At 43.3% G+C, this 16,477-nt stretch overlaps 2 protein-coding genes across 2 annotated transcripts in view; one reads left to right on the top strand and one right to left on the bottom strand.

Moving 5' to 3' along the window:
* Positions 1–9,090: 9,090 nt before the first annotated feature.
* LOC310777213 (uncharacterized protein) lies at positions 9,091–9,632 on the top strand (the record flags this gene model as incomplete). The annotated part of the gene is made up of 1 exon (XM_083637494.1): positions 9,091–9,632. One exon carries the CDS (start codon positions 9,091–9,093, stop codon positions 9,616–9,618), a length of 528 nt encoding a protein of 175 aa, XP_083493620.1. The 3' UTR covers positions 9,619–9,632.
* Positions 9,633–11,884: 2,252 nt separating this feature from the next.
* The window catches only part of ano7 (anoctamin 7), a gene marked incomplete at its 5' end in the record, with an annotated part of 38,812 nt that continues 34,219 nt past the window's right edge, over positions 11,885–16,477 (bottom strand). Inside the window, 5 exons of the mRNA XM_083636824.1 lie at positions 11,885–12,010; positions 13,574–13,693; positions 14,389–14,479; positions 15,487–15,626; positions 15,991–16,196. Of these exons, the coding sequence (XP_083492950.1) occupies positions 11,948–12,010; positions 13,574–13,693; positions 14,389–14,479; positions 15,487–15,626; positions 15,991–16,196 (620 nt within the window). The 3' untranslated portion in view covers positions 11,885–11,947. The remainder of the gene's footprint in view (positions 12,011–13,573; positions 13,694–14,388; positions 14,480–15,486; positions 15,627–15,990; positions 16,197–16,477) is intronic.

The following is a 16,477-nucleotide window of genomic DNA, read 5'->3' as shown; positions in this document are numbered from 1 at the left end:
TTTTGCACAAGATGGTGGCCGGTGTATGAGAATATTCTTGAGAGGAGGCCTATTTACCAATTTTTCCTTTAATTAGTATAGTTTATAACTTTAATTGAACAACAGAAGACTCTGTGGATAATAATAATATCACAAATATATAAATTGGAGACAAGGCTCTGTTTAGCTCTGAGAGCAAGAAGAAGAAGAAGAAGCTCCTCTCTCTTATAGACTGAGAGGAATGGTTTAGCTGTGAAGCTACATTGGAGCTGGTCTTTGAAGGACATTTTGTCAGTAAAGAGTTCATAAGGAAAGTTCCTCTCGCTGTGTGAAGATGACTAAAGCACAGAAGCTGAGAGCGGTGGTGAAGCAGCGACTGACTGCGGCTGCTGAAGAGATATTTGGCCTGTTTGAGAGAATGATAGCAGAGTACGAGGAGGAAGCTTCTCGTTCAAAAGAGGAGATAGACAGACAACGACAGCTACTGGACGCCGTTTTAAATCCTGAAGTGCGGTTACACACAAAAGGTTGGTGACATTTTCAATGTTACTCACACACGTTGTGATATTTGCGGGCGTCCGGGTAGTGCAGCGGTACTAGATTCCCTGCCTACCAACACAAGGGTTGCAGGTTCGAGCCCCCGTGTGGTCAGGCATCCATACAGGCACAGTTGGCCATGTCTGCATCCATACAGACGTTAAGTTTGATTTTAGGTCAGTTTTCCTTAATGTGAATATGTCTGTATTTCAGCTGTGCCTCCAGACGTCCAGCAGCTGTTGGTCAGTATAGAAGAGGTCCCCCCTGAGCAGCAGGAGTGGAGCTACAACCTGGACCGGAGCACTCAGACCCCACGCAGTCTGGACCAGGAGGGCCCAGCGTCCCCACACATCAAAGTGGAACAGGAGGAACTCTGGACCAGTCAAGAGGGAGAGCAGCTTCAGGAGGACCCAGAGCCGACACACATTAAAGAGGAACAGGAGGAACTCTGGACCAGTCAGGAGGGAGAGCAGCTTCAGGAGGACTCAGAGCCCACACACATTAAAGAGGAACAGGAGGAACTCTGGACCAGACAAGAGGGAGAGCACCTTCAACGGCCGGAGGAGGCCCATATCACTGAGTTCCCATTCACTATCTTCACTGTTCCTGTGACTGTTCCTGAAACGGAAGATATTGATGACGATTGTAAGGAGATTAGAGAACCTCATTCAGGTTTAGACTCACTGGACAACAAGGAAGTCCTGTCAAGTCATAAAACATCTTCTATTGGGGAGAAACACCTTCGTTGCCAATTTTGTGGTCAACGATTTGAGAGGAAGTTTCATTTGCAGAACCACATAAGAGTCCATATGGGAAAGAAACCCTTTACTTGCTCAGTCTGCAATAAAAGCTTCCCCAATCAAGCACACTGGAAGAGACACATGATAGTCCACACGGGGGCAAAACCATTTAGTTGTTCAGTCTGTGGTAAAACGTTTGGTCGTAAGGAAGACGTGAAGAGACACCTGATGATCCACACGGGAGAGAAACCGTTCAGGTGCGGCGTTTGCGGGAGAAGTTTTAATCGGATGTCACATGTCAAAAGCCACAAGTGTTGTGGCGCGAGCAGCAGCAGATATGTTTGCGGCAGAGGTTTTAATCAGGTGTCGCAGGTCAAAAGCCATGCGTGCAGTGGCGAGAGCAGCAGCTGGTGAAGCTGCAGAGCTGCTGGTTGAGCTGATGTGTTCAGCAGTAACACCACAATAGAGACACATCACGATAGTCCGTCGTTCAGGAGGAAACCCAAACCCCCTTTTCCAGTCTATTTGCCCTTTAGTATGTAGCCTGATATTCAGACTGAACGGCCATCATTATCACTCCATTATTCAGTCTAGATTTCCCTGAAGCAATCACTAGTGATATAGAAAGTTTAAGTCACATTCGCCTTTTTATTTAGATAATCAATAGTTTAATGCACTCACATACGTTTTCATTTCAGTTAGTTGTTGAGTACTAGTGCTTTCACACACTCTCTCTTTCTCTCTTTCTCTCTCACTCTGTCTATGCACTGTGTACAGCAGGGATACTCAACTTGCTTTGCCCGGGGGCCACTTTCGTGAAATGATAGAAGGCCAGGGGCCAGTTAATAAACAATCAATATACATTTTTCTGTAGCGGATTGTAGGTTTTTGGGGTGTCAGCCGGAGTTTAGTCTGACAATGTTGTGCACACCGGATAGTTAGTTAGGTTAAGTTAGTTAGGTTAAGTACATACATAAGTGCCTGGGTCGCGAGCAGACCGCGGTATTTGACAATTTAGCTGGAGCTCAGTCAAACTTTATTTCATGTTAGTTTTGATTGTGAATTAGATTCTAATTCACAATGAAAACTAACGTGAAATGAAAATGGTCGGGAGGGCCACTGCACACTGTCGCGGGCCGCAAGTTGACTATCACTGGTGTACAGGGTCATTTGCCCTCCTGTTTTGCTTTTGTGTGTAGTCAAAACATGTCTAATCTAAACCCTGATTATGAATGAATGAATGAATGAATGAATTGTATTATGGATAATGCAGACAAACATCCAAGGGATAACATGAAAAGTGTAATACACTTATTTCCATCATGGTCCCTGATCTTAAGAACATGACACACAGTAATACAGTAGCATCAAATAAAACAATACAAATCAGACAAAGGATAAAAGGAACTTGAGATTAAAACAAACATACCATAAAACACAGGGGGACTCGAATCATATTTTATCCTAGTTTACTTATCAATTATTTTTTCAGAAGGTTTTTAAAACTATTGAGGGAATTGGCCAGCCTGATTTCGTTGGGGATTTTGTTCCACTCTTCCCTCCCAGAATAGAGGAACGTGCTTCTTCCTACTTTGCTCTTCAGATTAGGCAATTTCAGATCTGCTACACTGGCTCTTGTGTTCCGGCTATGGATGTCCCGGACATATTGGAAGTACTTGTTGAAATAGTCGGGGCAACGGTCCTGTAATATTTTATAAACCCTGACAAGTTTCAACTGTTGGACTCTGCTTTCAACTGGGAGCCAATTCAACTCTTTGAAGTGGGATGGGCCAATGTGCGTTCTTGGACTGAGGCCAAGGATGACCCTCATGAGTTTGTTTTGGGCTTTTTGGAGTTTGTCTTTTGATTTTTTTTTGTTATGCCACTGTACCAGTATAAACAGGTGTAATAGTGGCATTGAATTAAGGATGTAGATAATGTCTTATGTCACATATAAATGATTCTGATTGTGTAAGCCTGTATATGCATTGGACGATGGATGTACAAGATTGCCCCTCTTTGCAAAGATATATGTAAATACATTCATTTAAGATGACTTCCAGACTCCTGGCTGCTGCTTTGATCTCAATGGCTCATTCTTCACCTTTTTGGTTGTTTAAAATCCATTCTGCATCAACAGGTGACCGATGTGTTTGAACCGATCACGAGACAAACGTATTGTAACGATCGTGTATCCGCCAAGGAACCGGAGAGTTGTAGTTGGTACAGGTTCTTTATTGACAGGCTCATTCAGCTCCTAGCAGCTAGCTTCTCTGCTAGCTCTACACATGACACCCGCTCTAGCTCGCTCACAGAACTAGACTGACATCCGGCCCGCGGCCGCTGGTCCTATATACCCCCTTCCCCCTATAGGAACACACCCACACACATTAGTTCCTAGCTGCAATCTAGACACTTCTATTGCACATCACATTACAGGTAATACCTGGATTACCTGAACCGCTACAGTATCATTCCTTGAAAGTTTTTGAATTTGAAAAAAATCATGGACTTGAACATTTTTGAAAATAGACATAAATAGACGTGCGTCATTGAAAGTGCTTGAATTGATCTATTTTGTGCAAGAACAGAACAGACCTTTTGGACTAACTTACACTGTCTACACGTATTAACGGGCCATCTTCAGGTAGGTGTAGGTAGGTAGGTAAGTAGGCAGGTAGGTAGGTATAGTAGGTAATATAGGCTACATGTACAGTTGGCATACAAAACTTTGTTGATATTTATTTTGACAAATATTTGTAATCATTGTGAGCGTTAATACTGTGAGGCTTATAGTGCTTCAGACTGTTGTACTATTCATCTATAGCTAGGCTAAAGCGTTTCATATGTGAAATGAGAGTAGAGGCGAGATTAGGCTGAATCCAAAAGGCAATTGTTAGATGAGCACACTCATTAATATGCGGAGAGCTTCCACTGTACAGCTCACAGTTTGAAGATGGCTGGGTTGGCAGAGCTAGCCTAGCTACATGTATTTTGGAAAGTGGCATGGACGGTGCTAATAGACTAGAGTGCAACAGTCCCACTGTTTATTCCACGGACTTAATTATTTTGATCTGAGTGAAGTGGTAGTACCACTCCAACACAAAAGAGGGCGCTAAAGGCAGTGTATCAGATTTTCTGAATGAATATGATTGGTCGATCCATTCTGTAGTGGGCTCAGGCTGTTTGTTTGTTTGTTTGTTTGGATTGGATATCGACAGAAGACTCGTATGGATGATATGATCACAAATATATAACGTGGAGCCAATGCTCCGTTTAGCCCCGAGAGAGGAAGAAGGAGGAGCCTGAGCAGCTGTGTTTAATAGCCTATTTTCTTGCGGTGTCTTTGTCTGGCAGAAGGAAGAAAGGCTAAAGTGCTAAAGCCGGCTAAAGCAGAACGCAGGAAAATGTGCAGTAACGGAGGGAGTGACATGTTTGTCTTGGGGGCTGGTCAGTTGCTGAGGCTGTGTGTACAGGAGCGGATCAGCGCCGCTGCTGAAGACTTTCTGCTGCTGCTGGAAAAAGGAGAAGAAACGGAGCTGAGAGCGCTGCTCACCGAGCGGCTAACTGCGGCTGCGCAGGAGATTTCCGGGCTGTTGGAGAAAACCGTGGCGGAGTACGAAGACCATGTTCATCGGCCAGAGCAGGAGACCCGCCGCCAGAGTGAGCAGCTGATCCATGCCCTGTTAAAACCCCAAAAGCACAGAGCAGGTTAGTGCGTCCGGACCATAGGAGCAGCGTCAAGTTACACACGATAAGGGATGACCTCCGTTCACAGCTTTTCAAAATAAAACTAGAATAGAGAACCGCAGGAATGAGTCATGAAGCATACTTCCGGGTTCGTCAGGGAAAAAGTGAATGGGTTATTAGAATTGGGAATTCACTTAAATGCATAACATAAGGTCTGTGGTTAACAAAAGTTTATGGGAACGCAAATTTGGCTTCAGCATGATAATCGGTAACACTTCACAATATGGTACACAGCAGTTACTAGTAAACTAATGAGAAACTAACTTTTAGTTAATGATTAGCTAATGGCCTTTAATCAATCATTAATTAATGATTAGTTAAAGTCAGTTCTGAGTAAAGTAGTTAATACTTAGTTAATCATGAGTTAAAGTAACTGTGTGAGTATAGTAGTTAACCATTAGTTAATGATTAGTTGTCAGTTCCTTAGTAGAGTAATTACTCATTAGTTAATGGTCAGTTTGTGAGTATAGTAATTAATCATTAGTTAATCATTGCTTAATAATTTCCTGCCCATTAGTTACTCTTTTTGTGTACCTTATTGTAAAGTGATGCATCATACTGGGTAGTTTGTGAGTACTGAATCATTACTTAATAATTACCTGCCCATTAGTTACTCTTTTTGTGTACCTTATTGTAAAGTGATGCATCATACCCAGTAGTTCATGAGTACTGAATCATTACTGAACTACTACCTTTCCATTAGTTATTAGTGTTTTTAATACCATTGGTTACTTTTTGTTGTTGCTGCGGTTAACTTGAAAGTACTTCCGAGTTTGAATCGCACAACACCACCTGCTCCATTTACTTTCCGCTGCAGGTCTAAAGCTGAAGCCGAGCGAAATGTTTGTCTTGGGGGCCGGTCAGCTGCTGAGGCTGTGTGTTCAGGAGCGGATCAGCGCCGCTGCTGAAGACTTTCTGCTGCTGCTAGAAAAAGAAAAAGAAACGAAGCTGAGAGCGCTGCTCACCGAGCGGCTAACTGCGGCTGCGCAGGAGATCTCCGGGCTGTTTGAGAAAACCGTGGCGGAGTACGAAGACAAAGTTCAGCGGCCAGAGCAGGAGATCCTCCGCCAGAGGAAGCTGCTCCACGTCCTGTTGCAACCCCAAGTGAAGCTGGACCGAGCAGGTTAGTCCGTCCGGACCATATGAAGCTGGACCGAGCAGGTTAGTCCGTCCGGACCATATGAAGCTGCACAGAGCAGGTTAGTCCGTCCGGACCAGAGCCAGGATTGTAGCTAGGAGCAGCATCAAGATTAGACTCAGCCCTCAGTCTTAATCCGTTTCACTCCTGTAAGACTGAGAATATTACTATTTAAATCTTTGCATAACGTTAGGTGGCGCTGTTGGAAGCCTTGCATCGGAGAACCAATCATGAGTGTTGTGGGCGGGCCTGCTTTCTGGGGGCAGTGACGCTCATGCAGAACCAGTGTCTCGCAAAACATCGCCGCGTTTGCGGAGAAACATATTAATCACTTAGAAACAAACATAACCTGTTAATAGGGCGTGTTTCATCCGGCCCCGGCGGCTAGAGGTCTTTTCCCCAGCGATAAACCCGACTCCCGAGGCTAACGTTACAGAGCCTGCTGATGACTCACAGTAGCAAGCGGACCACTTCCGGCCGGGTAGGAAAAATGATTGTAAAATAAACAACAGGTATAAACTCTCTTTGCAGCACATCGGTGTCTTGCTCTATATTGGAACTATGATAAATGGCATTGCCGCTACCAAATAAATTTCTAATAATAAATGTAGGCGTGTCTGCTGCCGGCCGTTCTCGCCGGGCTCTGACAGACAGTTTCTGACAGTGAAATTCCCAGACGTTTGGTGGCGCAGCTCACCAAACGTCTGGGAGCCGAGACTACATCAGAAGGGATGACTTCACAGCTTTCAAAATAAAACTCGGTCGACGAAAATATGTTGCAACATTTGGGGTAACTAAGTATAAGTATATATATATATATATGTATATATATATATATATATATATATGTAGATACAGAATATGCTGAAGGTGAAGCTGTAGTAAATGAAAGTAGTAAACTTTGTTGCTTCCTCAAGCAGACTCGCACATTATACGGCCCGCCGACCAGGTCCGGCCCTAATGACGGTCCTGTCTGGCCTGGGAGAAAAAACAAACAAACATATCTGTTATTTTGAAATTGAATGGAGTGAACGATCTGCTGCATGAAATGAGCGTTACTGACACTCCATTTAAAAGGATGCTGGAAACAAACACTGTGGGCTTGGGTTTCCTACAGCCTCCTCCTTTAATGCTCCCCTCTACTTGTGCAATTTTATTTTCTATTTATTTTTTTACTTTGAAACTTAGGTGACAGTTTGGTCCGAATTAACTCCATTAATACAATGAAAATCATTTTGCGGGAATGTCTCAGCCAAGGCAGAAAGCAGTATTGTGTCCAACTGTCAAAAAAAAGTAAAGCGTAAAGAAAAAAGAAGAAGTGCATGTTGCTGCTCCAACAAGTGAAGAATCTTTTCTTCCTTTAGGTGAGCTTCTGTCCAGCAGCACAGCCCCGACACCGCAATGTGTCACCACCTCCCGCCAATCGGGGACAACAGAGATGGTCACACCCCCACCACCCACCCACACTGTGACACCCATCTCTTCAAACCAAGTCGTTGACGCCACTCAGCTGCCACAGCCACTTCGAATCACACCCGTCTCTCCTGCTGTGGTGTTTGTCAAAGTTATGAGCTATGCCTCTCTTCGAGGGTCACCGCAGCAAGGTTCGTATGAAGTCTTGAAAGTTTGGAAAATGCTTCTTTTTAACCATTTTCAAGGTTAGGAATATGCTTAAATTCAAATATGCTGCTTGAAAAATGCTTGATTTTCAACCCAATCTGGTGTTTCATTTTCACAATCACTCATGTAAACCCAAAAACAAATTAATATTTGAATGAAACAATCCCGTTCCATTGTCATATTTGTTTGTCTCCTGGCGTCTTACACAAGACGTGGACCTGACCGGATCGGAGCTAGATTGATCCCTTACTCTGCCTGGAATCATGATCAAAATACACAATCAAAAATTTTAATCAACAGTTGGTAAAATAAACAAACTGCCAGACGTCATGTTTAGAAGTGGCCTCTGTGTGTTATGTTCACTGTGTGTGCATGTGTGTATTAGTCTTCCCTCCAGATGTCCAGCAGCAGTTGGTCTGTAAAGAGGAAGAGGTTTCCACTGAGCAGCAGGAGTGGTGTCCAAGTCTGGACCAGGAGGGCCCAGAGCCCCGACACATTAAAGAGGAACAGGAGGAACTCTGGACCTATCAGAAGGGAGGGCAGCTTCAAGGGCTGGAGGAGGCCCATATCATCAAGTCCCCATTCACTCCTGTCCCTGTGAAGAGTGAAGATGATGAAGAGAAACCTCAGTCCTCACAGCTTCATCAAAGCCAAACTGAGGAGAACAGAGAGGCAGAGCCTCTAGCCAGCAGCTCAACTGAACAGATGAAAACAGAAGCTGATGGAGAGGACTGTGGAGTATCAGAACCAGCAAGGGACTTGGATCCAGTGACTTCAGACTCTTCTCAATCTGAGACTGAAGACAGTGATGATGACTGGAAGGAGCATTCTGAACCTGAGACGGAAGACAGTGATGATGACTGGAAGGAGACTAGAGAACCTCAGTCAGGTTTAGACTCACAGATAAACAATGAAGTCCTTGTAAGTGATATGGGATCTCAGACTGGGGAGAAAGCTTTTGGAAAAAGGTTTAGCCGCAAGCAACACATGAAAGTACACACGAGTGAGAGACCATTTAGTTGCTCAGACTGCCGTAAAACATTTGGTCGTAAGCACCATCTGCAGGAGCACATAAGAGCAGTACACATTGGGGAGAAACCATTTAGTTGCTCAGACTGCGGTAAAACATTTAAACGTAATCACCGTCTGCAGGAGCATAGAAGAGTACACACTGGGGAGAAACCATTTAGTTGCTCAGACTGTGGCACAAGATTCAAGGACAAGAAAACATTAAAGTCACACATGACTATTCATACAGGGGAAAAGCTTCACAGCTGTTCAGTTTGTTCCAAAAGTTTTGCTCGGCGAGGGGTATTGGTCAAACACATGAGAACTCACACAGGGGAGAAACCATACAGTTGTACTTTATGTGGTAAAAGATTTGGTCGGAAATTCACTTTGACATCACACATGGCATGGCACACAGGGAAGCCTTTCAGCTGTTCCATTTGTAACAAAACATTTAAAAATATGGATTTGCATATGAATTCCCACACCGTACAAACTGAACAGCCGTTTAGCTGTTCAGTTTGTAACAAAACATTTAGCCAGAAAGGAAGTGTGATTTTGCATATGAGAATCCACACAGGGGAAAAACCGTACCCCTGCTCAGTCTGTAACAAAAGTTTTAGAGAGAAAGGGGCGTTGACCGTACACATGAAAATCCATACTGGAGAGAAACCCTTTAGCTGCTCAATCTGTGGGAAATGTTTTGGTAGAACAGTAGACTTGGAGTACCACATGAGAACCCATACCGGAGAGAAACCGTACATTTGCAGTGTTTGCGGGAGAGCTTTTGGTCAGGGGAGATATTTAAGAAAACACAAGTGTTGTGGTGAGAGCAGCAGCAAGTGAAGCTGCTCAGCTGCTGGTTGAGCTTAACTGTTCAGCAGTAACGGAACAAGCGTTATACAGATAGTCCAACTTTCTTTTTTTTGGGGTGGGGGGGTGGGGGTAATGAAAATATAGTCCTTTTCTAAGTGGATATATTCTGTCCTACTGTCATCTAGTGGTAAATTATAGCTACTACATTTATATTTAAACTATTCTTATAAAATTTGTGATAAAACTGTTTTTAAGTGTTGTTTCATATTAATTCCTTTGTTAGAATCACATATCTGTCGTAATTACTTGTCTTGACTTTTAATCAAATATTAAACCAAAAAAGTTATTGGATCTGTTTTTATTATGTTGGTGTACTCTGATCAATATAACAGTCATAGTTTTTAATTATCTTATTGAATTAAGCAGTAGTGTTAAAAGGGTCAGCCCACCCTAAAATCCTGCAATTTGTCCATCTAGATTAGAAGATTGTTTTGTGTTCCCTGTCCCAGTTCCCTGGGTTTGGGAGAAATATAACTTGCTTGCTGTGTTGGTGAACTTTCAGCTGGGCGGGGCTTTGAACCATCTTCCCCATGCTTACAGATGAGACAATTTAAGAATCTGTGAAACCACCACACCACCAGGGCCCTTCAACACCCACAACTCTTCTGTGAGTGCTTTTAAATCTTTCCTCTATCACACCTCAAAGCCACTCTCCGGCCCGGGCTCGAACCCACAACCTCAAAACGTCCAACCTTCGACTGCCAGTCAATGTATTTTATGTATACCGGTATATATACTGTATACACACACACAGACACATATATACTGTATATATATATTATATATATATATAATATATATCTTGTGTGTGTATATACATATACATGTATTATGTATATCATCTACGGCTGGCACTGCAAGACTAGTCTCACTCTAGACCTGGTTCTTCTTTCAATCGGTGTGAAATAAAGTCATAATGAAGGCCCAGAGACAGTTATTTCCATTTGCTTACATGGGGGAAATAAATAATAAATAAATAAAACTAAACTCAAAGCATATATTGTCATACCTTTAGTTTACAGCACTCCAAATTTGATAATTTCAACCGTACATGCTACATGCATCACACTGGACATCAGCCCCTGTGGTCCCAAGGTTTTATTGACAATATTACGAGGGTACCGTACACAAGTAGCTGCCATATCATTATTGTATGATAAAATACAACTTGTTTTCAGCTTAGGAGTAAGCAATCTTGGGAAGAGAATATATTCACCAACAAATACTTATTATCTCCAAGAAGGAATTTTATCATAAAAACAAAAAGGTGTAACAACTATTAGTCAATACCAGAAACTTTCTCTCACCCACTGAAAACGGTGACATGATTCAAAACACAATCATATATCGGTAAGAAGCTCTAAAACCAATGTTGGGGTAACTCATTACAAAAGTAACATATTACATGTAATGTATTACTTTTAGCAGTAACTCAGTAATATAACTTATTACCAATAGGATTTCAGTAACACAAGTTACAAATTGAGTTAATTTTGTTTATCACAGCATAATAAAGATACAATCATTTCCTAATCAAATTGTGTGTTTTTATGCAAATAACCATATAGATGACAATAACAAAGGAAAAGGATAACATTTCATTGACGGTTTACTGACTTCAAGACAGTTGAAATTATTGGTCGGGATGGTTCCGGGGCGACAATGTCATTCTGCTACTGCTGTTATTTTGGTGAAAGTAATGCAAAAGTAGTGTAATAAGTAACGAGTTACTTAATATTGTAAAGTAACGTATCACTTTCAAATGAAAGTAACTATATATATATATATATATATTACATTTTGAAAGTAACTTGCCCAACACTGATGTACAGTAACAGAGGATCTTGATAATAAAGGATTGAGGATTGGCGGCAGAACTCCTCATTCATACAGTAGCTGATAGATGATCTGACCAATAATCCTGCACTAGAAAAAAACAACCAGCTGCCGCTCACCGCTCCCCCAGAGGATGGGTCAAATGCGGAGAACAAATTTCACACATTGTGTGACAATCAGTGGGACTTTACCTTTAAGTTTCCCAAACCAAACTGAAGAAAATAAACTCGCAACACATTTTCAAACTGGTTGACTTTCCCTGCATTCAAAAATGATCCCCCTGCTCCTCCCCTCTAGACCAGCCTGCAGACTCCCAAGCCAAGATCTGATCTGATATATATATATATATATATATATATATATATATATATATATATATATATATATATAGTATATATATGACAAAGCAGAGTGCAAGAAGACAGAGAGCGAGAGGCATCAAAGTCTCTTTAAATCTCTTCTTTCACTCAGTCGCACTACTCAGCATTCCAGGGTGGTTAATTGAATCCTCCTGGGCTTGAACTCCCTGCCAACACATACAAAAGACAACATGGTTAGAAAGTCACATGGGAGAAAGTCACATTTTCATTGTCTTTTCAAGTCACCGTTTCAACATTTTTTAACGTCTGGTCAGGTTGAAAACAGAAGCACACACACACACAGGCACACACGCACACGCACACACGCACACGCACATACACCCACACACACAGAAACACACACACACAATCATCATATCCCCTACTAATCTAGGCCCCAGCCAGTTGAAACGCACACCGAACCACATTGAGACTACGGTATAACCCACAGACATACACTGTATAACTGCTGTATTCGCGTCCGAGCGTGTTCAAAGCCTACATTTCAACCATAAGTCAAAGTTTTGTTACAACTAAAGTTCTTTACATACAGATGTTATCTTTTCAAATTACCCTATTGTCACTCAAGTAATGCTGTGGTGGTCGTGGTAATGGTTCAGAGTTTTTCCGTGTGTTTGCACCAGATTCCAATGGTGTCAGTCTGATCACTCTATGAGCAAAACTCACTGAACGAGCAGCTGAAGAAAAGTCAGCGGCAATATTTCTGGATATTTGAATTGAACACCTTTGAACCATTTTGCCCTCAATGAAACGCAAGATTTGAGGTGTTTTTGTGATATTTTTATTTTTATTTTTATTTGGATCTCTCTCCACAGGTGATCTGGAGCCTAGGGAGAGACAAGCCACTAAAGTCCTCTGACACTCACCCCACCCCTTTTAATGGTAGAGGGAGAGCTATAGGACACTTTATCCTCCTGCAGTTATACATCTGTACTTAGCCTTATCAAATTATGTTTTCCTTCTGTAACTCTGTAAATAGTAACCTTGTAATGTATTTTGTCTAATGTTTTTTGTGCTCTTTGAAAATCTTGAATACCTTCGGGAAAAAAACAAAAAATAATTGATAATTGTGTCAAATTAACTTTGCTATGTTTTTTTTTTATATTATATATAGTGTCAGAGGACTTTAGTGGCTTGTCTCTCCCTAGGCTCCAGATCACCTGTGGAGAGAGATCCAAATAAAAATAAAAATATCACAAGAAAAACCTCAAATCTTGTGTTTCATTGAGGCCAAAATGGTTCAAAGGTGTTCAATTCAAATATCCAGAAATATTGCCGCTGCCTTTTCTTCAGCTGCTAGTTCAGTGAGTTTTGCTCATAGAGTGATCAGACTGACACCATTGGAATCTGGTGGAATTCTGTCATATTTTTCCTTTTTTATTCATAAATAGAAAAAAAGACACAATTAGATGATAATTAGTCATGTGACCCTGATGTATTTAACACACCTGTGGACACTCATGACATTATGAGTGAACCTGATGACGCTATCCCCGAAACGCATTGTTCACTAATGAATCTCAGTAAGTCATTCCAGTGTGCGTTGGTTAATTTCAATTTGTATTCATGATGTTCCTGCAGGCGACCAGCACCTGATCATGCTACTGCGCATGGGGAATCCTCTTCACATTTATACTCCATTTCCCCTCGGGGATCAATAAATGTTCTCATTCTGATTCTGATGGGGGGGATGGGGGGGGGGGGGTTACCTGGTTCTCAGCCAGGGCCTGTTTAGCCATGTAATACTCTCTCTTCATCTTCATCTCCACCTCCTCCGGGACGTCCGGGACCATCATGTCTATGAGCCTGCCCGTGAAGAAGACCACGTGCTGCGGAGAATAGGGCCCAGGTTATCTTAACACCATCATGTCTATGATCCTGACCATGAAGAAGGCCATGTGCTGCGGAGAACAGGGCCTAGGTTAGGTTAACACCATCATGTCTATGATCCTGGCCATGAAGAAGACCACGTGCTGCGGAGAAAACAGGGCCTAGGTTAGCTTAACACCATCATGTCTATGAGCCTGCCCGTGAAGAAGACCACGTGCTGCGGAGAACAGGGCCTAGGTTATAACACCATCATGTCTATGATCCTGGCTGAGAAGAAGACCACGTGCTGCGGAGAACAGGGCCCAGGTTAGCTTAACACCATCATGTCTATGATCCTGGCTGAGAAGAAGACCATGTGCTGTGGAGAACAGGGCCTAGGCTATCTTAACATATGATCCTGGCCGTGAAGAAGACCACGTGCTGCGGAGAACAGGGCCCAGGTTAGCTTAACACCATCATGTCTATGAGCCTGGCCGTGAAGAAGACCACGTGCTGCGGAGAACAGGCGATAGGTTAGCTAAACCCTTGTATGGTGCTCGCATTTTTGTTACTGAGCCAATTACTTTTCTTACTCACCCAATGTTGACCAATGAGGTCAACCTGGAGCTCACAGCTCCTGTGTGTGTGTGTGTGTGTGTGTGTGTGTGTGTGTGTGTGCGTGTGATTCAATTTGTCCTAACTTTATGATACTAACCTCAAAAATGATGACGAAGGCGAGTCGTATGGCGAGCAGGTGGAAATACTCTGGTAGGAAGTGACCATTTTCATCCCTGTAGCCCTGATACCTGCACAAAGTCATAATAATAATAATAATAATAAAATCTCACCACCCTATAATTGGAGAGTGGGATCACATGGCGCGATGCACAATCTCTCAACTGCGCAGCAGCCAAGCTGCATTATGTGAGCCCACGAAGCGGGTGAGATTTCGGGGGTAAACCAATGCGGTGTGGGAGAAATAAGCACTGAGGAGGAGGAGGGGAAGGAGGACGAGGTGTGGGAGAAATAAGCACTGAGGAGGAGGAGGGGAAGGAGGACGAGGTGTGGGAGAAATAAGCACTGAGGAGGAGGAGGGGAAGGAGGACGAGGTGTGGGAGAAATAAGCACTGAGGAGGAGGAGGGGAAGGAGGACGAGGTGTGGGAGAAATAAGCACTGAGGAGGAGGAGGGGAAGGAGGACGAGGACGAGACTTGGGAGGCTAGAAAGGAGCGCGCTCTGTTTCTAGTCTTCATTTAGAGAGCACTTTTCAAAACCAACCATGAAACAAAGTGGTAAAGGTAAAGTCACACACCTGAGTGTGCAAAATTTGTCCTCCGCATTTGACCCATCCCCTGGGGGAGCGGGGAGCGGCAGCAGTGCCGCGGTCAGTAATCATATGGTGATCTAACCCCCCAATTCCAACCTTTTGATGCTGAGTGCCAAGCAGGGAGGCAAATGGGTCACATTTTTATAGTCTTTGGTATGACTCGGCCGGGGATCGAACTCACAACCTCCCAGTCTCAGGGCGGACACTCAAACCACAAGGCCACTGAGCTGGTGCATCACCAAAGGCAGCACAATTAAACAGGCAAGTCATGAAATCATCTGGTTTTGAAAAGAAAACCGATCAAAACAATTTGGTGTTTAAACCAACTGTGGAGGAGTCAGAGGTCAGACCTACAGGATTGTAGAAAAAGGTCAGAGGTCACACACAGCCCTGTAGGCTTGGTGTTTTTACAGTGTAAGAAAAGCTCAGAAGTCACACCTGCAGGCTTGGTGTTTTTACAGTGTAAGAAAAGCTCAGAAGTCACACCTGCAGGCTTGGTGTTGCTGGTTGTAGTTGTGTGGAGACGTTGCCATGGTGAAGTTGATGAAGCCACTCAGAGAGCCGTCAGTCGTGTAGCGGTAATACTGCCGAGGCAGGAAAGCCGAGGTGAAGGCTATGACGAAGGCCTACACACACACACACACACACACACACACACACACACACACGTACGTTTTTGTGCTATCAGTAGGTGGCGCTATGTCATCTTAAGACATGTTTGGAAGGAATCGTTAGTTTAATAGTCTTCAAATTACAGTATATTAATGTAGTGTGAGTTTCAGTTAGCTTTGCACAGAAACAGTTGGTAGAAATACTTTTTTACTTTTATACTCATTTCAGAGCCTGTACCTTTTTCTTTTTACCTTTACTTGAGTAAATAAGTTGAGTACTTCTACCTTTTTACACAAGTAACTGTACTTCTACTCTGGTAATGAATGTGTGTACTTCTCCCATCTCTGAAACACACACACAGGTTGTGAGGTGACGTACGTTGCTGAGGACGGCGGTGTGTGTGATGAACTGTAGGATGGGTAGCCAGATGCCAATGTCCTGAGCGCGCTCCACCACCGGGCGGCGATACTCACTCACAAACTTCTGAGCGTCCAGACGCACCTCAATCCAGTTGTTCACCAGAGCAAACAGAGGAGCCAGAGGGCATGCGGCCACGAAGATCGTTATGAAGCCAAACTGAATTACTGAGAGAGGAGGAGAGAGAGAGGGGAGGGGAGGAGAGATTGGTTCAACTATAAAAGTGAATAACTTTAATATTATGCTGTTTTGAAGGGAAGGCAGAATGATGCCATGTGTTTTTTTCCCCTTCTGATTTCCCCCCAATTTCTGCCCAATTGTACTTGGCCAATTTCCCCTGCTGCCCCGGTTGCTGCGCCACCCCCTCTGCCGATCTGGGGAGAGACACATGCATGCTTCCTCCGACACATGTGCAGTTGCCAGCCACCACTTCTTCTCACCTGACAGC

Source organism: Poromitra crassiceps (genome assembly GCF_964638095.1).
Source record: "Poromitra crassiceps genome assembly, chromosome: 5".
In the NCBI taxonomy this organism is placed as follows: domain Eukaryota; kingdom Metazoa; phylum Chordata; class Actinopteri; order Beryciformes; family Melamphaidae; genus Poromitra; species Poromitra crassiceps.
Note: the sequence above shows the minus strand (reverse complement) of the source record. Positions and strands in the feature narration are given on the sequence as shown.